This window comes from Capra hircus, chromosome 16 (genome assembly GCF_001704415.2).
Source record: "Capra hircus breed San Clemente chromosome 16, ASM170441v1, whole genome shotgun sequence".
In the NCBI taxonomy this organism is placed as follows: domain Eukaryota; kingdom Metazoa; phylum Chordata; class Mammalia; order Artiodactyla; family Bovidae; genus Capra; species Capra hircus.
Genome location: NC_030823.1, coordinates 27,138,936 through 27,166,021, shown reverse-complemented (window position 1 = coordinate 27,166,021; position 27,086 = coordinate 27,138,936). Strand labels below are relative to the sequence as shown.

The 27,086-nt window shown below is 37.1% G+C and overlaps 1 protein-coding gene across 10 annotated transcripts in view; it reads left to right on the top strand.

Moving 5' to 3' along the window:
* ENAH (enabled homolog (Drosophila)) overlaps positions 1–27,086 on the top strand; it is a 161,761-nt gene that overhangs the window by 85,316 nt on the left and 49,359 nt on the right. For 6 of the 10 annotated variants that reach the window (XM_018060212.1, XM_018060211.1, XM_018060215.1 and 3 more), the window contains exons 3-4: positions 3,361–3,538; positions 24,311–24,367. In XM_018060212.1, coding sequence (XP_017915701.1) covers positions 3,361–3,538; positions 24,311–24,367 — 235 coding nt within the window. The remainder of the gene's footprint in view (positions 1–3,360; positions 3,539–24,310; positions 24,368–27,086) is intronic. The other 4 variants (XM_018060214.1, XM_018060216.1, XM_018060220.1 and 1 more) reach the window with 1 other exon arrangement.

Below are 27,086 nucleotides of genomic sequence, written 5' to 3'. Positions count from 1 at the left end.
TAATTTAGATAAAGCTTCTCTCTGTGAACCAAAATAATTGGATGAATATTTAAAAGAAAAAAGTCTATTTGGAGAGCTGACATGACAGTGAAGAATTATGGGTCCGTTACTTAAAAGAAGAAGGAATCAGAGAAGTGAGCCTAGCTTGGAACCGGTTTTTACCCAGAAGCACATATTAGTTTTGAAAGAGGAGCCTGAGTAGCTGAACAGAACTTTTGGCAGACTCCTGGGACTAGTAGAACAAAAATTATAAGTCAGATCTGCTAATGAGAGGAGGTTGTCTTGGTAATCACCCAGGTTGTGATTTGGGACCCAGAAGCCCCATACCCTGGGGAAGAAGTTTGATTCTAAGTAGACTGGCCTTTAGAAGAACTGATACTCAGCCTCTAATCATTTTAATCACTTTTGGATTGAGGTAATTTGAAATTGTTAGTTTCCCTAGCTGCTTGCCAGAAACAAATGTAAATCTTCCCTGGGAAAATATAGCATCATTTTAGGCCTCACAATTTCCATAGAGTTATCCATAGTCAGTATCTGGTATTCAGTCAAAATAAACAGCATACAAGGAGACAAGAGGAACAGTAACCTACTGGGAATCCAATTAATGGGATTATCAGAAACTGACTTAAATAACTATGCTTAATGTATTCAAGGAAATAAAACTAAATTGAGAATTTCAGTAGAAAAAGAGCTAAATGGAAATATTGGAATTGAAAAATAAAATAGCTGGTATTAGTAACTCAGTGATGAGTTTATAACAAATTAGAGGCTACTGAAAAAAATTAGTAAACTGGAATATAGATCAGAAGGAAATATTCATTCTGAAGCTGTGATGTTTAGAGAGAGAAAATTATGGACATATGAAAAAGTGCTTAAGGGACACTGGAAATACAGTAAAAAGTGTAAGGTATACCCTTCCCTTACTGGCGTCTCAGAAGAGAGGCGGGAACGCGGTAGGAGCAATAATCGAAGACAAAACAGTGAACACAAATTTTCAGAAATGGTGAAAGAATATCACCTTAGAAACGCTATAAACCATAAGTGGTAAGTACAAAGAAAACCACATGTAAACATACCATATTAAAATCACTGTATACTAAATTCAAGTTGAAGTTCTTTAGTTTGATCCATGAGAAAAAGACAGCTTTAAAAAGCAGTAATAAACTCAGCTGACTTCTCAGTAGAAACAGTAAAAGTTAGAAAGCAAAGGATAAAAGAAAATAAATGACCACTTAAATCCCATACCTAATAGTCTTCGATAGTGAAGGTGAAATAAAGATATTATCTTGAGAAACCAAAATGGAGAATTCATTATCAGGAGGTCTGCTTTGAATGAAATTCTAAAAGGTGCTCATCAAGATCAGGAATGGTCCCCACAGAAGCTTGGAGAGGACAGAGGAATAAAAAACAACCAAAAAAGGGTAAATATTGGGTAAATCTTAAATGACCATCAGCTGTATACGACTACTAATAATGGTTTATGGGATTTAAAATGTAAATGGAATTAAAGATACCTGATAAAAATAGTGTAGACTTCTTAGGATGGGCATTGGGAACAAGGGAGTTTTATTGGAGATAAAGTATTGTAAGTCTGTGTATTGTTGAGGTGAAGACAAAAGTATTGGTTCCTGTGTGTCTTTGATAAGTTTAAGACGTCTGTTTCAGTCTCTGGGGCAAGCACTGGAACGACAGTGAGAACGCTGTAACTGGCAAGCTAATAGGACAATGGTAAAGAACTCTAAAAGAAGGTGTGATAGATTTAGGCCCAGGTTTATGTAGAACTTGCATTAAGTGTAAATGGATTAAACACTACAATTAAAAACAGAGACTGGTGAATTGGATAAATAATATGAAATTGACCATAAGTATAAAATTGTAGCTGCACACAAATGACTGAGAACAGCCAAAGCAATATTGAGCAGCTGCAAAGTAGGAGGACACACTAGTGGCTATCCAGACTGCCTATAAAGTTATAACAATAAGTCACTGTGATGTTGGCTCAGAGATAGGCATACTGACCAGTATGTAGAACAAAATAGAGCCATTTCGACACTTAGTTTATGAAAAAGGTAAACCTGCAGCAGGCCAGTAGGTACTGCCGGATCAACTGGACAACCATATTGGAACAAAAAAAAAAGCTGAACCTTATTTCATATCATAGGCATAAGTCAATTCCAGTTGAATTGGAGATGTAAATATGAAAGTTAATACAGTAAAGCTTCTATAAATTAACATGGACAAATATTTTTATCACTTTTATCATACATGAGAAGCATTTGTTAAACGGATTTCAAAAAGCATTGACTCTATAAAGGAAAAGATTGTGTATTAGGACTGAATAAAAGTTAAGAACTTCTGTTCATCAAAAGACACCATTAAGAGAGTGAAAAGGCAAGTCACAGAATGGGAGTAGATATTTGTAACATACAACCAACAGTGGGATCATCCAGAATATATAAAGGACTCTTAATAGATCAATTTAAAAAAAGATGGGCAACTCAGTTAAAAAATGAGCAAGGGATTTAATTTAAGCACGTATTCATAGAAGATCTCCAGATAGCCATTAAAATACAAGAAAGTGCTACATATCAGTAGTAATAAGGGAAATGCTACCATCGCTGAACTTGAGACTGACCATACCAGTTATAATGATGCACTGTATGTGTGGTTGTGCAAGCCATTGTATACTGCTGTGGAAGTGAAAATTGATGGGACCAATTTGGAAAGCTATGTGGAGTTTTCTGCTGAAATTGAGCGTAGTATGGCTTGTGACAATTCTACTTCTAGGTATATGCCCAACAGAAATGTGTGCAGTAAACCACAATTACATACAATGGATAGATGCTTCTCATAAATAATTTTGAGAGGAGGGAAAATTACAGTATATATTGTTTAACTCCTTTTACATGAAACCTCAAAACCTACAGAACTATTTGTTGATGTTGGAAGTGTGGCTAATACCTTTGGGAGGGGGTTTCTGATGTTAATGTCCTATTTTTTGATCAGGATTTGGCTACCCAGGAGCAATCACTAAGATACATGCTTATGTTTTATATGCTTTCTGAATTTATAAAACTTCAGTAAATGTTCAAATATATTTAATGAGGGATATAGATTTTCTTTTGTTTTGCTGATTTACTCTTTTAAGGCCAGAGACTTGTAATGACAGACAGCCTAACATCTATCAGGCTGTTAACTTCTGCAGACTGATTTTACTCCAGACACTGGTTTTAACCATTTTTGCTTTTTTAGCCGAGGTTGGTCAGGGGCAGGTTTGAATGAGCATGTCTAGTCAGGATGTTGACTTTGCTGATTTTGCCAATTATTAGCTTAACTTTATAAAGAATTACTGTCTTTTAGGTTGTGATAAATTGTGCCATTCCTAAAGGATTGAAGTACAATCAAGCTACCCAGACCTTCCACCAATGGCGGGATGCTAGACAGGTGTATGGTCTCAACTTTGGCAGCAAAGAAGATGCCAATGTCTTCGCAAGTGCCATGATGCATGCCTTAGAAGTGTTGAATTCACAGGAAACAGGTAGGGTGTCCACGGGTTACCTGTTTCCTTGAACTGAAGTGCTGTGTCTATATTAAACCAAGTCTTTTCTGACCAGCTTTTAAATCATATATATATGTATTAATATTTGAAGTGATTCTTGAATTTCTTTTGTTTTCTACAAAAATGTGAACTTTTGTTTGTTGATGATGAACATTTACTCTAGAAGGATACTCTTATGAGACTGGTTAGTAGTTAGTAATTTTTTAGTGTTTCATTTGAAGTTATTTAATTTGTTTATTCTGATCTAGAACCTCAACTTTCATTGTAAGAACGTGAGACTCAGAGATAAGCTGTGAACTGAATATGCATATTTGTCATCATCTTATTTTTTAAGATCAAACACATGTTTTCTGAAACATGTTTTTTAAGCCACTACTGAGCCCATGAATTTCAAGGTCTAGGACTAGGTCCTCTTCCTAGTAGGTGCAAATTCCATTCTAAAACTTGTTTAAAGATTTTCAGAGTGCCCTCCGGTGGTATAAGTTGTGAATTGCATGTCCTCTGACACTGCATGGTGGTCAGAAAGGTGTGTAGAAATAATTCACTTAAAAACACACAGGATTTGAAAGTGTGTATATGTCAGAGATGAGCTGGTTTTATTTTGACTTAAAAAATAGGAAAAAATATGCCAATTTGTAATTATCTCTTTGGGGAGATAGATTTAATAATCAGAAAATCAAGGTTATAATAAAGCAGACATGTATGGTTACTCTTGCTTGCCTTTGTGTATTTAGTAGCAATCTTACTGATGTAAGCATGCCATAAATAAAGTTTATTTATATATTTTCTGAGGAAGGACTTATATAGTTACATTAAAATTCAATATTTTGTTGAAAGTACAGAATTTCAAAACCTGTTATAGATAATTTAAATTTTATTTATACCTTGCCCTGTTCTAAAAATGATTGAAGCATCTAGCCTATGTGTTAGTCTATTTCAGATGTGTATTCCAGGGCAAGAAGACACTTTGGAATCTTACTAAAACTACCTTATTATACCTACAGGTGGTTTTTCTTTTGAGGAAATTAATGTCTCTATAAATAATTTGTACATAACTCTCATCTATTTTGAGAAAATAAACCACTAGAACTTCTTCTAGTCTGTCACTCAGGCTAGAAAACAGCACAGAAAAGTCTGCCCATGTGTACAGACTTGTATGTACATTGTCTAAGTCACTGTACTTTGCTTTCTGGCATCAGTATTTTATCAGCATTCTCTTGTAGGTATAGAATTTCTTTTCTGTTACTTAGTTTTACCATAAGGAAGCAACTCTAATTGTTGTTCTTAATATTTTATTGAATAGATCAACTACATAATAAATAATTGAAGAGCCAAACTTTAGAGAGCATGTGTGACAATAACGTCTAGCTTCTCCATGTTTGGAACAATCTAGCATTATTTTTATTTCTGAACTTTCAAAAGCATGTCCACTGTTCCTAAGAATTGAATGTTACTAGTTTAAAGTGGTTAACATTATTATTCATCTTGTCATCAGTTTTTTTAACCAATTGGAAAAGGTTTTCATCAGTGTATAGTCATATAGTTTGTTTTCAAAATGCAGATGCTAATTAACGATTTTTTTCTTTTGATCTTGATCTTTTGAAATTAATGAGTCTTAATGTGGAGAGACTCAATTACATTGTATATTGTAAAGTAATAGACATTTCCACATTATAGGAAGTTTAGTAAATGGGAAGATAGCCCATCATCTCATTAGCTATGCAAGCATTTTGTTAAGGCAGAAAAATTGAATAGATTCCTCTTAGATAAGTTTGAAGCTTATTCTCTTCTCTGTCACAGTCTCAACTTAGAATATCATGGGCTGAGGCAGGAGAGAGAGTGGTGGAAGAAGCTGGTCCATCCTAGCCATCTCGTTGCATCATGGCCCCAGTCATTGGCAAAGAAGATTTTGGTTCTGTGGCTTTTTCATCAGAGAAGGCAAAGCACATGAAATGTTCTTTATAGTTTGACTTAGAAAATGACTGTTTTCGTACATTAGTATAGTTAAACACTGTCTCCAATTTTTGATAGCAATAATTGGCTTGGCATTGGAGGCATAAGGTGCTTCCCTGGTGGCTCAGCTGGTAAAGAATCTACCTGCAGTGTGGGAGACCTGGGTTCGATCGCTGGGTTGGGAAGATCCCCTGGAGAAGGGAAAGGCTACCCACTCCAGTATTCTGGCCTGGAAAATTCCATGGGCTGTATGTATAGTCCATGGGGTTGCAGAGTCAGACACGACTGAGCGAGTTTCACTGGAGGTATAAGAAGATTTAGATGCTGTGAATCCGAAGTGTCCTCAGGAAAGGATGTAAACTTTTCTGTAGATCTCGGTAGAATCGGTAAGAACTCCACCCCCAGTTTAATTTTGTGAGTCCCTGCTATCCACATAAACAAACATACCCAATAATGTCACCTCTCATCTTGAACACGTCGTCCCCTTCCACAGCTGTTTGCTTTGGATTCATAGCCAGTTGCTTGCTAAAACCATCTATTCTCTGCCTGCCAAAACCAAGTTGGTAACAGGTAACTTGGATGTCCCCTCCCTAAGTAAATAATATACCCTGTAAATCTCTGATCAGAAGCAAAAGAAACAAACTTATTCATAAAGGTAAAGTACCTGTAGCTATTAGTCTGTTTTTACTTGGTGTCTTTCCACTTTTTAAAACCAGTTTTCCATATTGAATGCTTCTGGATTTTCTGTTTATTAGGTTTAATGTATTATTCATTGAATATTTGCTAGTCCTTCTTAGTGGTGTTCAGGCTTTTTAAAGTTATGGTCACCTTTGTACAAAAAAATCTTTTTCAGATGCTTAGTGCATAAACAGACCAAGTCCCCCCATCCCCCCACCTTCAAATAAAAACAAGAAACCTGCAGAGATTCTCTGATTTAATGTGGGAGTTGGGAGCATCTGACCCCTGGGGACACCCATGTGGTTCCCTCGAGCAGGATTTGGAAATTGCTAACTCATCTTTTCTGCCAAAATAAAAAAAAAATCACACTATTCTGCCTTCCTCTTTTCTTTGCCTCTCCACGTCTCTAATTCCTCAAACAAAATGTTCAAATTAAGGGGAAAAAAACGGCCTTTTCTTCAGCTAGTCATGCTGACCTTTACAAGGTGCTCTGTGTGCATGTTTAATATTTCCATTTCTTTTATGAAAGGAGTGGGTGGCAGGAATGTTTTCCTTTATTTTGTTTTTAACTTAGTGTGCAATTATCTAATATACTGGAAAGTACAGAAGGTGCTAAATACAGTGAGTTATATTTGGAATTTAAGAAACAAGTCCCGTGTTCTAACAGTTTTGAAAAGAAGTTGAATTTAGTGCTTTCTTTTATACCAAAAGCTAGTTTATCAGTTTCCTTTGCCTAATAGAAATGAACTCAATTAAGTACATTCAAAATGTGTTATCCAGCCTGGTATTTTTTATTTCTTTATTATTTATCAAGTACATTTGTAGCAGTTTTGCAGATAATAGTCATGGATTATATAAAATATAAAGTCAGTCTTTTTCGTGATCAGTAGATGTAAACTTCCACAATCTATTTCCTTTTGAAAAAGGTTTAAGTCACTTGAAAAGAGATAATTCTTAAAATCCATTTGTAAAAAAGGGAAATCATATTGGTTTTAGGTAAGATTATTCTACTCCTTTTGTTCTGCTGAACCAAAATTAAGCATACCTTTCTAAGAGGAAAACCTTAAAATATTTAACCATTGTCTAAGACTGCTTTTGCTGGATTTTATTTTGTATCTATTGAAAGCAAGAATATAGTCAAAGATAACCTCCTATTGGAAGTTTTCCTTAGAGCTTACAGTTAAATATTTATGAAGACTGAGATTCCATTCATTTTTTAATTGGTAATTTGGTCTGATAAACCTTTCATACGTGCATTTGTATGAGTTTTATCTCAGCATTTAAAAAATCTTTTTGACATATGTTTCAGAATTAACTGGATTTAAAATATCTCAAAGTTTCTAGAAATACTTTTTATATTTATAGTGGTACTTTTATTTTTCAGACATTCGAATGCCAGTATTCATGGGACCAATATTATGGTTATGTCACAAAAACCATCAAACATGTTTTGAGCATAGGTCCTGTGCTGGATACTGGAAGTGAAGCTAAGTGATGATAAGGCCTATCCTCTGCCTTTTAGGATTTCTCAGCAAAATTAGAGTACAGTTTGTGACATGTGAATGAAGTATGCAGAAGAAAATTCTAGGGTAAAGGGAAGTTTTGAAGAGAAGATGATGTTTGAGCTGTCTTTTGAAGAATAAGTAGATGATAGAAGAACATTCTGGACAGACTTGGAGGTGTGAGAGCCTGGCACAGTTGGGAAACAAAGCAGGGATGTGGTGGGCTTGGGCTGGAGGCTTTCTATCTATCTGGGCGGGGGGAGTCACAAGAGATGAGACTGGGAAGGGCCTTGTGTTCCTGCTGGGCACTGTGCAGTTCAGGATACTGGTCGGTGATGCGGTCTCTGAAGGGTGCTGAATAAATACTTTAGGACAGAAGTGATGGATTGCTAAGCATGTGTGTGTAGGCACGGAGATGAGTTTCAGATGCCGTTGTGATAATACCAGTGAGAGTGGTGAGGCCTGAAATGACACAATATGAGAAGGGAAAGGAGCAGCGTGGAGAGGAGGTGACAGACCTTTAGTGCCAACCTTGCCTGTGAAGGCATTGTTTTAGGCCTTCTGCTTATGTCCTCATTCAGTCCTTAAAGCAGTTCTGAGGCAGGAATAATAATCTGTTTTTAGGCACCAGCTTTGTGGCCGGTCCTAATTGGGCACGTTTATTACCGGTAATCTGTATAACAACACTACAGAGTTGCTGGTATTAAGCTTGTTTTAGACATAAGGTTGGGGCTTACGAAAGGTCTCTGGCCTGGCCCAAGAGCCCACAGCAAGACAGTGGCGTGAATGGCCATTTGTGCCCTGATTTACTTTTAGCATTAACCTTTTTTCCGCTGTGTGTGTTAGATGTTAACGCATAGGTCAGGAAGAAGAGGATGCTGTTCTAAGACAGTTACACAGATTGTGTTGTTTTGGGCAGTCAGGGAAAATGGATTCCAAAGGTGATCTTGGATACAGTACTTTGCACTTCTAACTTCCTTAATCAACAATCTTATCACAGAAGTAACATTGTGAAACATAGAACTAACTGTAGCTGCTCCTCAGGATTAAATGAGTAAGAGGTTTGGAGGTTGCGTGGGTGGGACAGCCTTTTTCTGGGTGCTTCCTTCTCAACTTACCTCTTCACACCCTTCCACATTTATAAATCCACAATCTCTATAAAAACATGAGGTTAGTCTATCAGTACTGCCACCCCCGGTTTCTAATTAAGAAGATTGGTACAGAGAGGTGGGACTTTGCTGAGGTCATATATACCTAGAAAGGGAGGCTCAACCGGGATTGGATTTTACTGACTTTCAGGAGATTTCTTTTTATTAAGTTTTTCTGCTTTTCAGCTCAAGATCTTCAAAGCATATTTTAAAAGGCTTTTGAGGGATGTCCATTTAAGCTGAGAAAATCAGAAAGAGAAAAACTTTCATTTACTTTTTGTTTTATGTATTTTGGGGGAGGGGTAAAATTTTATGGTCTTTCATTTTCGATTTAGTGGAAAGAACTTAGGGTTGGAGGTGAAAGACTCCAATTTTGACTCCTCCCCTGGTGGCAGGTTGCTTTCTCTAAAGCTGTTCCCTTCAGTGAGGAAACATATAAAGGGATCCTTATAAAAGGATCATGAGAATACCTGTGTTACTGTATCCTAGGGATTAATTGAGGTAAAGAGATTAGTATTTTTAAACTATAGGATGTTATTTTTTAATGCTAATACTAAAACATACACAGAAAATTCTGTGTGGATTAATTTTCTTAGAGGAATAAAAGTGGTAGACAGACTTTGAAGTTTTCTCCAACCTTTTTGTCTTTACTGCCTGGTAAAGATATACCATGTTGTTTCCTCATAGAAAATCAAGTAATTTATCCATCATTTGATACATACATGGCAGGGGGAAATTAGATTCAAATCTTGTCCTCAAGGATTCTTCTACTCTTGCAGGAGAGATAAGATACACTCTTAATCCAAAAGACAGAGTTGTCTGTGAGGTACAGATAAAATCCTTTGAGTATGAGGAGGGGAGTTGTTCCACTGGAACAATTGAGAAAAGTGTTAACAATGAGATGGATTTTTGAACTGATTTTGAAAGATAGCTAAAAGAGGGACATAAGGGGAAAGACACATCCATCCGTCCCAGGAAGTAGTGTAGGAGTACAAAAGTGGAAAAATGAGCTTGTTTGTAGAACAGAAGTTATTTGATTGGCCTGATAGGGAATAAAGTCAGAAAGATAGGTCTGACCAAGAAGGGCTTTTGAGAGCTGTGGGTGATAGAGATTGAGTGTATGTTTTTGAGCAGATGGAATGATGTGAACAAAGCTGTTCTTCAGAAGGCCAGCAGTGGTTTGAAAAGGGAGCTGCTGGAAACAGAGAGAAGCCTTAAATTGCTGAGTAAAGGCAGAAATAGTAGGCGTAGAGGAGAAAATTCCAGTAGGAGAGGGATCATGGTGATGGAATCAGGTGAGTTTAAATAGGAAATCAATATTGTGTGAGTACTTCCTCCCCTTACACAACTTTTCCTTTTACAAAAGAATTCTGGCTGCAGATTTTCACAAGAAAGCAATAGAAATCTCTGGGAGAGTATCATATCTATTTGCCGATAGTGTGGTACCTACAATAATTTCTACTTATGGAAAAAGTCAGTAGTTTGGGAGAAAGAGGTGAAAAATGAAAATGCTGTTCAGCATGAGTTTGAATTTTTACTGTGAACCGGAGTCCAAGTTTTAGAAAGAACGGTACATGGACACACAGATTTGTCTTTAAATAGCTTTTAGAGAGCAAATATGTTAAGCCCACAGTTTAGTAGTTTATTAACAGAGTTCGCATCCATGTTATATATGAATGTCCTTTTCTTAGGGAGATAATTCTGTTTGAGTTAGAACAATGGTTTTCAACTTGTTACAGAACTAATACAAAACAACTGATAAACTTTTGAGATAATTTTAGATGTTTTGGAAAGCTAGATAAACAATGTATATCATACATTCCAGTGATGGGATTATACCTCCTAAATCAGATATTAAACTTCTTTGTTGGGGACTAAAATTTGCCAGCTCTTTGTAGGGATGCTTATCTGAAACCAATCAGAAGTCCTAATTAGCTGTTGCTGACACTTTGAAGAATTTCTGGATCTTGTGATTGTCCCACGATGCTGATAAGCAATATTAAATAGTCCCAGTACCTGAATTGAGGTCAACCAATTATGCATCTTTGCTTACTTAAGAAAGAACAAAGATTAATGATAAATACAGTTTCTTTGGACAAGCTCACTGTAAGTATCGAGTCCAAGGGGGTTAGCTAAAATAATAAAAGGGTTTCTAGCTGTTGAAAATGTTGAGAACTACTGAGTTAGGCGTCTGGTTCATATGCCCAACCTTTCTCAGCCAGGGTTACCTGAGAGGGTTAAGCGGCTTATGCAAAATGACTTGGTGACTATTATGTTATAACATATGAATTATTATCTTTATAATAAAAAACTCTAAAATATTTATTTCTGTGACTTTTAAGTTCCTGATCATTAGCTTTTTGGGAAAGCTGCTTTGTCTTGACTGTAACTCGAGTCTAATACTGTGTTTTTCTTAAGCGCAGCTTCAGTCTTGTATTGTAGAATTGATTAAATAACTAAAACAGACAAGATTTTTCTGATGAATGTGTGTTTCATAATTATAGAAGGTTATTTTAGCCTGAAGTTTGTTGTCAGACAGACACTGTATTCTCTCTCATTCTTATTTCTCTGCTTCTCTGTCAGTTGGACCTTTTATTAATGTATCTGATACAGGTCTAACTGGTGACTTCAGTTCTTTAGGCTTACTTTACAATAAACTTGAAGATTAATTAATGGGGCTGTGGCAAACTGAGGATGTCATCCATGATTGTTTACACAGTTATTTTTGTGATTATTTTCCTGCATGAGAATAGTTATTTGTATACAGTTACTTTACTTGTCTTCTTGGATCGTAATCATTTGTTGCCCATAGGTTGGAGAAGCATTTGCTGGATGTTAGACAGTTGAAAGTTCTGATATCTTTTGGTCGGACGTTTTCATATTTAACTATGGATGTAAGAGATAGGGAGATGCTTTGATAGAATAGAATCTGTCTTGTTGTCCACTGATGTGAAGACTCAAATCGCAGGAACCGCTTCTGCTCTTGATGAGACCAGTTACACCACACAGTCGCAGCCAAACCTGTTTACAACTTTCACAGTTTAGTGTTTTTCCAATTGACGTATAATTGATTTGCAATATTGTACTAGTTTCAGGATCACAGCTTAATTTTGGACAGACTTTGATTAGTGTGTAGGTGATAGTGTATACTCTGTGGGGTTGTCCATGTTTGTATTCAGCAGAGAGCGTGTACGCGTTGGTGCAGTGCCTCTGAATTAACACTGGGCATTCCTGTTGGTATGGTCTAGACAAGATAGCAAAATTCTAATTAATTCTAGTTAATCTTATGAAGATGGTGTTAAATGGTGATCTCTTTAACATCTGCTGTACATATATAATGGAGTAGGAAATGGCAACCCACTCCAGTATTCTTGCCTGGAGAATCCCATAGACAGAGGAGCCTGGAGGGCTATAGTCCATGGGGTTGCAAGAGTCGGACATGACTTAGCGACTAAACCACCACCACCACCACCATACATATATAAACAGTGTCACAATATTAAATATGTACAGACAACATATCATTATATATGTAATATGTGATATTATTTTATTAACCCATTAAAAATTCCTAAGAGGTAGATGGTCTCATAATATAAAAGAGGAAAGACCACAATGAACTGAATTACTTGTACTCCAGATAAGGTAGTACGTTACATGATACTAGAGAAACAAAAATGAATGGCTCACAATTGTCGACCTTAAGAGGCTATTATGTAGAGAAGATAGGCCACGTCTCACCTGCAAGATGGCGTGAGTACCATGAATGGTAGAGTGGTGATTAGGAAGCGGAATAGGCAGATGCAGCATGCTGCTCGTGTAAGGGCACCAGAAATAACTCCTGTGACGTAGACTGCTGTTTCTGTAAGCTTTTGCAGTTTCTGAGATGATTCACCTGAGCAAACAAGTGGCTTCTGTTTTCTGGAAATTTTCAGTGATAATTTGGCTGTGAAAGTGCCATTCCTATAAGAAGAAATGCATCTTTATTGAGGAATTTCCTATGCAAATACTGTCCTGATCTTTACCATGATAATACTGTACTAAACACAAAGAATTACTTTACCTTGTTCAGACTTAAACTCGCACTGGTCTCCGTGGATTTAACATTTTTCTTAAGTCACAGAACCATACACCCTCAGTTTGAAGGTACTGACTGGATGACTGATGTCAGTTCCTGGAAACAGGTCTTTAGTGTCTTCTGCAGATAATACTAGGAAATGACCGTAGGCGGTAGGTTGGATTTTTGTGTATACCAAATGGCCTTGCAGTGGCTTTTCGTTGCTCTTAGAGCAGAATTCAGGCTTCTTACCAGGAATCCGGATTCCTTCATGAACTGGCCCCTCTTGACTCTGCCTTAACTAAACATGCTCCCTGGTTCAGATCCTTGCACCTTGTATTCCTTCTTTCACCATGGTGAGTGTTTTCAATAACTTTTTTTTTTGGTGATTTATATGTTTATTACTTAAACCAGTCTTTCCCAGTGGGCTGAAAATTGCATAGGGGAAAGGATTTTGTTGTCAAAAACACTTTACAGTGATGTGTATAAATAAATTTGGAGACAGTCCTAATACAGTGACAGTTACTGGCAGATTTTATTCGCATATAAAGATCAAATTATTCAAAGTGTCTTCTGCTGAAGGCCCAAAGATACATGCATTCATACATTTTTAAACGTAGCCTACAATCCTAAGATATGATATATAAACATCTCTCAAGTATATTTAATACAGTAGTAGTAATTTACAGTATTTTTACATGAGTAGATGTTTGAGTCTCTAGAGTTTTGTTCTTAGGAAGCTAGAACTATTTTTCTGCTCCAAAGGGTTGCTGTTCTTTTGGGGAAATCAGCTTGAATTTATATCTTTTCCTTCTTAAGTAGGTACTTTTGCCTCAGTTTGGGTAGTTCAGTTTTATTCTCAAGTTATCATAACCCAGGCAAGAGCTAGGTTTTCAGGACTCTGGTATTTCCACCTTGTCAGTTAGTCCAGCAGTTATTTCTCTGGCAGTATTTCCTCTTATATTCATTAAAGCATAAATTAGAACATGTATCATTTAAAAAACTTCTCATGAGTATTTCTTGTGTATTTCATCTTCCTGTGAATAGTGATGGTGTGGTCCCTGCAGCCAGCTTGTGGAGTCTTGACTTGCTAAAAAACGAATTCAGCATGAAGTTGTTGCCAGAGGAGATTCAGCCAGATTGCCTATCTAAAGCTACCTCCCTGTTTGCTAGAGTCACCCCTCCCTTTAATAGTTCTCCTGTGCCCTGCCTTCTGATGGTTCTTGGTCATGGAGCTTGTAAAAATAACTTGCCTTCACCTGAATGTCTTCACACTGGGTTTTTCCTTGCTTTTTAAAGAGTTGATTTTCTTTTTTCCAGAAACTTGAGGGGTCCCAACCTTATAATCTGTTAAAAACTTTAGATATGTATTTCCTGGGTATTGAAGGATTTCTTTATATTATACTGAACAAGGCTTTATAAGAATCCCCACTTACCCATCCACATAAAGATCGTTTTTCAGTTGAAGACAGTTTTCTTTCCCTGACTTTTGTTTAAATATTTCTGCTGCTACTGCTGCTAAGTCGCTTCAGTCATGTCCGACTCTGTGCGACCCCATAGATGGCAGCCCACTGGGCTCTTCTGTCCCTGGGATTCTCCAGGCAAGAATACTGGAGTTGCCATTTCCTTCTCCAATGCATGAAAGTGAAAAGCGAAAGTGAAGTCGCTCAGTCGTGCCTGGCTCTTAGCAACCCCATGGACTGCAGCCTACCAGGCTTCTCCGTCCATGGGATTTTCCAGGCAAGAGTACTGGAGTGGCGTGCCATTAAATATTTATGGTGTTGTGTAAATCTCCTGCTTCATTATTATAAAGTTATATACAGATTCATTCATTCTCATACTTGTTCTCTCCCATTTACATTGTTTAGATGGATTCCTGTATGTAAAGGTACTTCTAACATAGTAGGCCTTCAGCGAGTTTTGGTTAAACTACATTGATTTGGTAAAACTCCTGTTTAGTTAAACAGGTTTATCAATCACCTGTGTGTGTGTGCTCAGTCACTCAGTCGTGTCCAACTCCTTGTGACCCCGTGATCTGTAGCCCACCAGGCCCCTCTGTCCATGGAATTTTTCAGGCAAGAATAGTGTAGTGGTTTGCCATCTCCTCCTTGAGGGGATCTTCCCTGCCCAGGGACTGGACCTCTGTCTCTGCATTGTCAGGTGGATTCTTTACCATTGTACCACCTGGAAATCCCCTGTTGATCACCTGCAGTGTGCTAAACACCGTGCAGGTTGCTGGTAATTGGGAGGGTGAATATTACCTTTGAGCATCTTGAGGTCTAGTGAGGCACACAGCTGACTTCTAGGACATGATATAAAGGAATAATTCATCAGTCACACAGTGAATTGTAAAGACCTTAAGCTGGGCCAGTTTTGGTGTTCCATAGTGTGTTTCCTTCTGGGCTGTGGCTGGTATGGAAGTTTTCTTTTTCCCTTCCCCCCTGTTTTATTTTTAAATAACAGTGTATTGGTGCTGCTTTTGTATAATAGTTCATTGTTAGAGACTGAATAGTAGTAAAAGACTAAGGTTTAATGAAAAAAGTCTGATGAAGAAAATAAAAACTGTAGGGCTACAGGTTGAATTAAAATAACTAAGAATGTCATTTAAAGTATGATAATAAGTATTTTGTATACAGTTTTCCAGAAAAAGAAGTTCTTTATCGAGTAACATCTATGGATTCTTAAGACTGGGAATGTGGCACACCTAATTTAAAGCTTCCTAAATTTTTTCATAAGTTTGACAGCAAAGGTGTTGGCTTTTTTCATTTTCTTTGTTTGTCTCAGTACACTGATGGTTTGTCTAGATAACGTACCCTCATGCTTGAATTATATCTAATTTAGGCCTACTAATTATGAGATATTATCTTTTTAAAAGAGTAGTGAAATAAAGACACATATTGTTTTGACTATAATTACATTTCAGAGACTGAAGTTAATGATGTTTAGTTTGTAGAATATGTTTTTATGTCCTTACTGACAGCACACACCAGTAATTTTATATGTATTTCATAAACCCCATGTCAGGTTAACAAATCCAGTTTATTTTATTATATATTGAACAAAATTACTCTTTCAATAAAATTTTACTTAATTTTGAGTTTCAAAAAGTAAATGTGGACATCTTTGTCATTTAAGCGTCAGCTTTCCTGAGTTGTTTTAGATAGAATTTGCTTCTTGGTTTCACTGATGAAGTGTCATGAATTATTGTGCAGAGAAAATGAGAAGGGAAGGGCAGTAGGGTTGCCAGAGAGAAGGAGATAACTGTTCTGGCTTAACTAGGACAGGCCTGGTTTTGTATGAACCGTCCTGAATGGGTATGTATTCAAGAGTCATGGCCTAACAAATGCCTTTGACTCTGTTTATTCCTCCTGAAGGACAAGCTGATGGCAGGGGAATCTTCCCAGGCCAGCTCAAGTGTTTGGGAAGGATACCCAAGTGCTGGCTCTGCAGTCCTTCCAGACACCTGGGGTCACGCTGGTATTGTTAATCAAGTCACTTCCCTCGTTGTGTACATCCAGTTCTCGCGTCAGAACCTAGAGCCAGTTAGAGCTCCACCGATGGCAACTGCTCTTGGCAAAGAGCTCAAATTTCCAGCACAGCATTTTGCTCTGATTGTTTTTCTAATCAAGAAGGTATGTGCTTATTATAAAGTTTAAGCAGTATGGAAGGGCATAAAGAAGAAAGCAAAAATATCTAAAATCTTACCACCCCAAGGTAATCACCTTTAATATTATCCATAATAGAAAAGTAATAGGCATTGAGATACTTTTCAACTTTATCTTTTAGTTCTAAGAAGACAAGCATGACATGGCACTTTGCTTCCTCCCCCATTAACAGCTTTATTGAACTTTACTTCATATACCATACAGTTTACCCATTTAAAGTGTACAATTCGGTGATTTTTAGTATACTCGTAGAAGTTCACAACTATCACTATAATCCGTTTTAGAGCAGTTTCATCACACCATTAAGCATTATCACCATCCTTACCCCCCGCTCCCCAGGTGGCATGGTAAAGAATCCACCTGCCAACCCACTGCCGTATTCTTGCCTGGGAAATCCTAGGGACAGAACAGCCTGTATAGCCCATGGGGTCACGAAGAGTCAGACATGAGTGAGCATCTGAGCATGCACACATGCTTACCTCGCCCCATTCCTTCATCCCTCCCAGCTCCTGGCAACCACTAATCTGTTTTCTGTCTCTCTATATTTGCCTGTTCTGTACACTTCATATAAATGGACTCATACAGCGTGTGCTCTTTTGTGACTGGCTTCTTAGCACGATTTTTTCACAGTTCGTCTCTTTTGTAGCACATGTCATGCGTGGCAGTTTGAAAAGTAAATCATTAGCACATATTCATGGATCTAGGGATACTTTCTAAGTCTTTAACAGCTGAGTTTCTCATTTTAGCAATTTATTTTCTTGTGTTAAAGTTGTATACAGTGAAAGTAATGATTAATTCTGAACATTTTTAAAATAAATAGGTTATAACCAAAGCAGAAAGGCTTCCTCATACTTTTTATAAAACCCAACATTTTAAAATGTGGTAAACTGTGTAGAATAGAATCATGTAGTGGTTTTCTGTGTCAGATTGACTGTATATAGAGAAGAGAGCTGGACCATTTGTGAAATCTCTTAGGTGTTATTGTCCTGGCTCCCAGGCTCCTTGGCTGGGCGTTTTTCTTGCCCAGCGTTGTCCTGCCTTCACTTTCACCCCCATATCCAAGAGCATTAGCTTAGAAACTTCATACTTTTTTTTTTTAACTTCATGCTTTTTTGATTCTCTTCTGTTACAAAAGTAGGGAAGAACAGACATGGTCTTTGAAAACTTCTGTGTTACCCTTTTAGAGTGTAAACAGGTTTCTTAGTTAAAAGAATTTCACCTCTTTACTTAAGGATAAGGGAACGAAATTGTATGAATTTCCTTAAGAATGACTTGACGTGTTCTCATATTATTAGATGCTGCCTCTCATCCCCAGATGAGCCTGGCCCATGGAATTGGGTCCCTTTGTACTTATATCCGTCCTCCCTCTTCTCCCTCCCACTTCGCCTAATATTAATGTTGCCTAAAACTTTTAAGTCTAGGCAGATTCTTCACATTTCTTAGAAAATTTAGTATTACCCAATTTTATATTTATACTTATTATCTCCTCTCAAATTTTTGAAGTGAATAATCTTTAAAAACATAGGTAATTAATAAAACTTGAAACAGGAAAATTTTTGAAGTGAATAATCTTTAAAAACATAGGTAATTAATAAAACTTGAAACAGGAAATAAGAATGCCTAGTAAAGGAGGGAGAAATAATTCTTTCAGTTGTCTGGGGACTAATAGTAACTCCTGGTGTTGACTACCAGAAAGTTCTAATTTTCAAAAAGGGAGCATACTGGTTGACCAAGGAGATCACAGACAGAAGACATCCGCATAGGAGGAGCGTACAGCTCGTTTGAGAATTTAAAAGGCCAGTGTACCTGGAGTGTAGAAACAGGGTATGAGGTGGATGAGTTAGGGAACAGTTACATCATGGGGAGAAAGCCCTGGATTTTGGCATTAATCTTTAGATCAGTGGAAAGCTGTTGAAGAGGTTTTACTAAGGGAGATGATTTGATCTGGTTAATAACTAATACTGAGGTGTTACTGGTTTCTGTTGGAGGGGAGAGGTATGGCAATCAGGATGAACAGATTAATTAGGTGATGCCATGTATAGTCTAGTGATAGTGATGGTGTACGTCGCTTCTGTCGTGTCTGACTCTTTGCGACCCCGTGAACTGTAGCCCACCAGGCTCCTCTGGCCATGGAATTCTCAAGGCAAGCATACTGAATTGGGTTGCCATTCCCTTCTCCAGGGGGTCTTCCCGACCCAAGGATCGAACCTGAGTCTCCCACATTGCAGGCAGAATCTTTACCTTTTAAGCCACAAGGGAAGCCCCATGTAAAATAGTCTAGGCTGGTGTATTTTATGTCCCTAAATGCATGTGTATTTATAGTTTATGTTTAGTATTGACATGTTGAATACATTATAAAATGTGAAATTATAGAAATGTAAAAAGAATGAGGGAAAATGAACGGAAGCAGAAGTACTATTTTCTTTCCCATCCCAGGGTATGATCAGTATTCTGGGATATGAACCCCACTTTGCAAACCGAAAGATCCTGCATCAAAACAAGAGACCGTGGAACATGAACAGTGACAGTGGAGACGGTTTGGAGAGAGAAATGCAGAGATTGTGTTCACAGGACTTGGAAATAGGTTAAATAGTAGTAACAGGGGGAAAGGAATTCCCAGGTGGCTCAAGAACCCATCTGCCAGTGCAAGAGCCACAGGAGACTCAGCTTTACTCTCTGGGTTGGGGAGATTCCCCTGGAGGAGGAAATGGCAGCCCGCTCCAGTGTTCTTGCTGGAATAATCCCAGCCTGGAGGGCTCCTTCCATGGGGTCACGAAGAGTAGGACACCGCTGAGCACACAATAGAAAGAGGTGAAGAGAGCCCTGGATGTCTGGTTTGCATACCTGAATAGATTAGAGAGTTAACCAGATGATTAGTAATGAGCTAATCATCTTTGTTAAAGCATTCTGCCTGAACGTGCTGCTTCCTCTGAGCATATTCTTACTAATTTCTTAGGAAGGAAGGACGGGGTGGGGTGGCGGTTGGGGGGATGGAGGTGGTAAGGTTATTGATGGACAGGCCTTGATGTATGCTCAGGAGGAAGAAGCAGAGAAATGAATGTTGGACATGAGTTACTCTCGCCTTTGGAAGTGTCATATAGACCCTGCAGCTTGACTCTTCGGTTTCTTTAGCTGGAGGCAGTCACTCACTCCACATCCAAAGGGCTTGCAAAACAGGTGTTGGAATGATGCTGTTGCCAAAGCCTGATCAATTATCAGCAATTCATCAACTGTGAGCAGTCATCGTCATGCTTGCTTAGAAAGAAAGAAAATGCGTTTGAGGCCCTAATTTAGGGGAGCACTAAAGAAATGAAGAGGGGTGGGGAAACTCAGTCATACAAACAGTTTTACCTAAGACTCAGTAATTTAGAAAAAGAGAGCGGTGGTATTTTTTTCACTTGTGACTATGGACATGTGATGTTTCATTTTCTGAGATATGTAAGATTTTCCTGTGTTAAAAACTACATGTATTTCAAAACAATTTGAAATTCTTTTGAAAATGTTTTAAAATACCACTTTAAAAATACCACACTTTGAGTAAAATTTACCATTTGTAAGTCTCATGTCGTTTAGCACAGTGCCCTGCAGATAGAGTACTTTTTTCCTCCCATTTCTATTGAGGTATAATTGACAAAATTGTAAGATGTTTACAGTGTACATCATGATGATTTGATACATGTATAAGTTGTGAAAGGATTTCTTCCATCTGGTTAGTGCAGCTATTGCATATTTATCTTTTTTGTTTGGTTGATTGGTGGTTTTGTTTTGTTAAGAACATTTATGTTCTTTTCTCAGAAAATTTCAGTTATACAGTACAGTGTTATCAACTATGTTTTACATTAGATCTTCAGCCTTTATTCATTTTATAATTAAGAATGTGTACCCTTTTACCAGCCTATTATCGATCCACCCCACTCCCCAGCCTCTGGCAATTACTCTTCTACTCTCTGTTTCTGTGAATTTAGCTTTTTTAGGTTCCACATCCAGGTGATTCCATGCGGTCTTTTCTTTGTCCAGCTTATCGCAGTTAGCATAATACCTTCAAGATCCATCCATATTGCTGCTAATAATAGGATTTCCTTTTTTCTATGGCTGAACAATATTGGAGTGTGTGCATATTGATATATATATTAATATACATAGTGTATCTTCTTTATCCATTCATCTGTTAATGAACACTTAGGTTGTTTTGTACATCAAGTTTTGTGACTGTTGCTGCACTGAACATGGGAATGCAGATTATTTCTTCAGTTTCCTGTGTTCAGTTCTTTTGGGAATATACCGAGAAGTGGGATTTCTGGGTTATATGGTAGTTCTGTTGTTAATTTTGGGGGAAATTTCAATATTGCTTTCCGTAGTGTTTGCCCCAGTTTATACTTCACGGTACCTACTTTTTGAAGACAGGCAACCATACCACACTGCAGTGTCTTCCTCCATTCTATTCTAGATGTATTAGAACAAACACAAGCACGTTTGCTTTCAGTCAGTTCAGTTCAGTCGCTCAGTCGTGTCCAACTCTTTGTGGCTCCGTGGACTGCAGCATGCCAGGCTTCCCTGTCCATCACCAACTCCCAGAGCTTACTCGAACTCATGTCCATTGAGTCAGTGATGCCATCCAACCATCTCATCCTCTGTCATCCCCTTCTCCTCCCACCTTCAGTCTTTCCCAGCCTCAGGGTCTTTTTGCAGTGAGTCGGTTCTTCCCATCAGGTGGCCAAAGTATTGGAGTTTCAGCTTCAGCATCAGTCCTTCCAATGAACACCCAGGACTGATCTCCTTTAGGATGGACTGGTTGGATCTCCTTGCAGTCCAAGGGACTCTTAAGAGTCTTCGCCAACACCACAGTTCAAAAGCATCAATTCTTTGGTGCTCAGCTTTCTTTATAGTCCAACTCTCACATCCATACATGACTTGAAAAACCATAGCCTTGACTAGACGGACCTTTGTTGGCAGAGTGAGGTCTCTGCTTTTTAACATGCTTTCCTGCCCTCTCACAACTGCTGACAGTAGCTCTTTGCAGTCATGAGGATGATAACCTGGGCCCTCATGGGAGCCACTGCTAATTTGGGTGCTGGTGCTGTGCTCACTCAACAGACCAGCTTTCCAGAGAGCACAAACCAAATGAAAACCAGGTCTAAGCAAACTTTCATCATTTAATCCTCAGAAAAAATGCTGAGATGGGCAGTATCCTCATTACAAAGTACTTTGAGATTAATTGCTGTGACAGTGGAAACCTCTACGGTTAAAAATGTGAATATTAAGAATCTACTATACTAATTCTATATAGCAGTAACAGTAATACTGATCAAGTGACATCTTGTCATTTTCTCCTACTAGTATCTCACCCAAGGTTTCTGTACTACCCTGCTGGTACAAAACACCTAACAATAAAGTATGGTAAAGGGTGGAGAAAGCCTGAGGGATAGCTGTTTTACAAACTATTAGAAATGCATGAACAACCATGACAAGACTATTTCACGATCGGTGTAGCTAATAGAGATGGGTCATTTTTCTTTTCTTGAAGTCTAACACAGAGGTTAAATTTTGCTTTTTTGATACATCTTAACCTCCTCAGTTTGTGTTTTCCTTTAGGGTCCATTCTTATTTCTCTAAGCCCTGAGCCTATGCAGATTTAAAGAGAAATGTCCCTTTTTTCTTTTTCTAACTGAATTTCTTAAATCCAAACACTGAATGTTCTTTTCCCATATTCTGTGCTCCTCCCTCAGTTGAGCAAAGAGTCAGCAGCATCAGTATTAGGCAGGAAGTGCTGTTAGCCTTATGTATATGATAGAATGAATAATTTAGTATCTTCGGGAAATGCAAACTGCAGTAGAACTCAATCTAGCTTATCAGAATTTAGATCAGTACTTTACAGGATGGTATGAAGTAAAAGTCGGTAGGAAAAAGATGTTTAAAGATACCAGGTTGCATAGAATATTGCATAATTGTTTAAGTTGTCACGAGATTGGGAGTTTTGTGTCTTATGTGGTAATAATGTTTTACTGCATTCTGACAAATGTCAGATGACTTTTTGCCAAAATGATTGGTAATGGAATGTGGCAGTTTCTTTGCTGTCAGAGACGAGATAATTTCTCAGGTTATTCCTGTAAGTTTTTAATATTTTTATTTTTTAATCCTTTAAATATAAATGAAAGGAACTGAAAGGTAAAACCTGAAGACTAGGCATGTTTATTTAATAAAGGCTTTATAGAAGTAGTCATTTACAGACATCGGTAAGACAGATTTTTTTTTTTAAGTCTAAACTTAAAATATAATTATTGAAAATATTCTAAATGGTTTATCATCTTTGGCATGATCTGATTAGGTTAGTAGACATTTTATATGTGTGCCTGTGGTCTTTTTTTATGTCATTACTGTAAATAATTGTGCATGCTACTTTAATAATAATTGATTGGGTGGGTGGAAATACTTAGCAAAGGTGACATTCATTAGTCTTGTTTGTGTTTAAAAAATCTGCTGTATTTAATATCTTTAAAGCAAGGTTTAAACTTAATTGGATTGGATTAAATCTGATTTCTATAAATGATAAAGATTTTCTTGATTATTTAAGATTTATTACCGTTTGCAGGTGTGTATTCTTAAAATATAAATTGGTTTGGTTCTGATTCTATGCAGACATTTTTTAGTTAGCATATATTGCATTATTAAAGAATACAGTTTTAAGGGAAATCGAAAATACTGTCTTGTTTGCCTTTCTGCAGTCTTTCTTAAGTCAGTATATTTTTAACTTGTTCACTGTTTCTTGATTAATACTGATTGGAAGAGAAAATCTTTCCCAAGCTGAGAAGAATTTCTGTAGTATCTTATAGAAAAGTATTGATGTAAAGTTTTGAATGGTATTAATGTAAAACTAAAAGAAATTTAGGTTTGCTTTTCCCACCCTAATTTTGAGTGTCACCTTGCTTTTATAAAAGCCTTTTCATAAATTATCACCTCCTCCCCATTGAATTTTTTCACTTAAAGAGAATTTATCTCGTTAATACTCAAAATTTTAGTGTAGATAGCCTAAATACTAAATGGCCTTTTGATGTGGCCACACATTTTTAGTAAGATTTCTTTTCAAATGTGTATGCATATACACATTTGAAGAAAAAAGGAAAAATAAAATGTGGCTTGATAAAACAATAGTTTTGATGTTTTTTAAAGTGAAAAATGAAGATATTCTTACTTTACATCAGTGAATATGTAACACTTTAATTGCTGGAGGCTGTTTAAAATGGCTCTGGTCTTTTTCAACTAGGAGAAATGAGTTCAGCTCATGTTAAGCTAATCATAAGCATTTCCCTTAAATTTTGTTCAGCTGCAAATTCTTTTAAATGAGCAATACTGAAAGAGGGTGACTATCATGAAATTAACTAATGGCCAAAGGTTTGACTCCCTGTATCTCAGATCCATTTACGTTTTAAGATAAATTGTAAAATGCAAATTGATGCATTCTCTGATTGTGTAACTCAGGAAATAATTAAGCTTTAAGTGCATCATTTGATCTATCTGTGGCTTATTATAGGGTTTTTCCACCAAAAAAAAAAAACCACATAAAATTTTTTGAAAAAATTATGTTACAGAGGATACGTTTGTATTAATTACAGAGTTTCCAGAATGAGGGTCTAGCTAGGACGTATGTATAATACGTTTTGAACCTTTCAAAGCACCTTTTAGTTTATGTGAAGTTCTTCAGATGGCCCCGTTGTCTTTTGAAGCTTCTAACACCAAGGTGTCTGTTGCAGCCCAGAGCAAGGTTACTGCTACCCAGGACAGCACTAATTTGCGATGTATTTTCTGTGGTAAGCAACATTATGTTTACATTACTTTTTCAAGCTGTGGTGCATACTACTTGCGCATTTCCATAACTTTTGTTTCCTTAGGCCATGGTCTGGTTTGTGGAATTTGGGATATACAGCAAGCTACTGTTTTATGTTGTGATATTTGTTGTGGTTCATGTAGGTGATTTGGTCAGCTTTTGTTTGAGTTGGCTTCCTAGTGACGATTTAGTTAAAATTAGGATCTCAGAACTAATTCTTGTTCACTTCTTCCAACATGAATGAGAGGGGTTTTTGTTTGTTCATTTTTGTTTTTAACTATTTTGTTTGAGAGCAGTCTTTTAAATTAGAGTTTTAGAGGGAAAGTTTTATCCATCTTACTATGATATCAGGAATGTAACTGGGATTTACTGGAAGGGAGCTTTTGCTTAGCTTGAATTAGTTTCCAAATGTACATGTTGTGAGGCAGCTGTGAGCTCTTTCATGCTTTGATAGGTTGATTTCTGATTGACAGCCTCCTTGATTCAGTAGGTTAGATATCTGTGGCTTAGGAGTGAATTTAGGCTTATAGTGTGTTTTCTTTCACTCTCACGCCCATATACACATGTGTGCACATATATGTGTTGTTTGCATGGACAAATCAGTTATGTCACTTAGCCTTTTTTCCACATTACAGTTAATCAAGTATATGCATATCCTTCTTACACTAGGATATATCTGCATATGTAAACATTTACACACACACATAGACATACATCTGAATTCCTTTTAGTCTCATTTGATTCCAAAACTTTGGTTTTGAAAACCCCAGTTCAAAAAGTGACTTTTAAATCTTAAAGGCGCAGCATCCCTCCCTCCTTTGACTCAGATATGCCTTTTTGACTACTGTATATCTTAACTGGCCGGATTATTTTATGAGAGATAGAATGATAAATACTACTAAAATTTTATATGAACAGTTCAGCTGTGTATCTTTATTTTATCCACGTGACACAGAGTTTTTGATATACTCCTTCAGTACTACTATTGTTTCTTTACCTATAAAGAGAATTGTTTTAAGGTTGATATACTTGCTGGTTTAGGCAAGGAAATATGTGTTATAATTTGCCCCCGAAAATGAAAATTCTGATGCATTCCTTAATCACCTGAGGTTTTATTTTATGATTGTTCCAGGTGACAGTTATAGGAGTGGGCCTGTCATGCAGCCCTGTATAAACGCTTCACTCCATCTCATATTCCTCAGTTAATCGTTGCAGATTAAGTGTTTAATTAGTAACTTTTAATTTTGATTTTTCTGCCTCCTCCTGGGGGTTCTTCCAGGCCATCTTTTGGACCAGCTGCGAGTGTGATTGTTCTTGTTTGTGTCATTAGGACTCTGTAGCTCTTTTTGAAAACTTACTTGGTGTTCTATACTTTGCTACTTAATATGTGGGGTTTCACATGCAGAATAATAGATAGAGCTTATCCAGTTGCAGAATAATAGAGTTTACCCAGTTGCAGAGAAAAGATTTGGCTTTCATAAAGGTGAATTTTTTAAGCTATAAAATATGTGTTAAAAAGCAAATTTCCCCCATTATTACCTTTGATTGATTTAACTGTGTGCAAACAATATAATTACCACATTGCTAAGTTTAAACTTGATTGTATTGTGCATAATAACACTTATTTGTCTTTTAGTCCTGTGTTTTTAAATAGTCTGTGGCTAAGTGTGAAACAAGATATGTGAAAATTAGAACGTGACAATAAGTGAAATGTGCTTTAGCCAAAACTCTGTACTAAAGTCAAGACTGAAATGCCATTCATTCCTGGTTTAGAGAGATGTTCTGTCCTGATTTCCGTCATTTATAAGTTACTGTGTCAGCGACATGGACACATTTCCTTTATTAGAATCAGTGATTTACATACTTTGCTACATGAATCCTAGCCAGGACACATTAGGACCAACTATTGTCTCTGGCTCTGGTAATAAAGCAGAAAAAAACTTAACTCTCATATAGCTACTGTTCTTTATGATATTAGAGTAGGGACAAAGCAGGTTCACTTGTCTCTTCTCCCTTTTCCCTCCAAAAGAACTGTTGACTATCCTGTGATGCTCCTAAAATGTTGTTACTTAACCCATTTGTTAGTAAACTACCTTTTTTTTTTTGGCATTCTATGAGAACACAGATACTCATGTAGACATATGACCTGTGTGGAGTAACCAGTAGTTGTATTACAGAAAGTACAGTGGCAGCTGACAGCCTTGTACTCTTTAACGGCTGCTTCATGTTGTGTGGTGCCTTTGGTATAGTTTACCAACTGTGTAACCCAGTAGAGTGTTGGACAAGAAGAAAGAATGTAATTGTGTACCTAAAGTTCATAATTTACCTAGAACTCTTATTTGATCTCCCAGTACATTTATATTATTTTTAAATGCACATAAATTTCAGTGTGCTTGTTAATTGTCAGTTGACCGTATTGATAAAGAGGAAACAAAATAACCAGATTAAATATGGATGTGAGAAAATGCTGGGGGAGGAGGCTTCTCCTTTTCTGTTCCCACCCCCACCCCTTTTAAAGAAAGTTTTTGCAAAGATAACCCATTATCACCAAGAGCCATGTAGAAAAGAATTTTAGAGTGTTTTTTAGTTGTTCTTGGATTCCTCCCATTTAAAAAGGATCTTCCTTGTTGTAAACTGTTTTTATAATTAGCAATATTAGCCAGAAAATATTATGCACATTTTTTAAAGCTCCTTTTAAAACA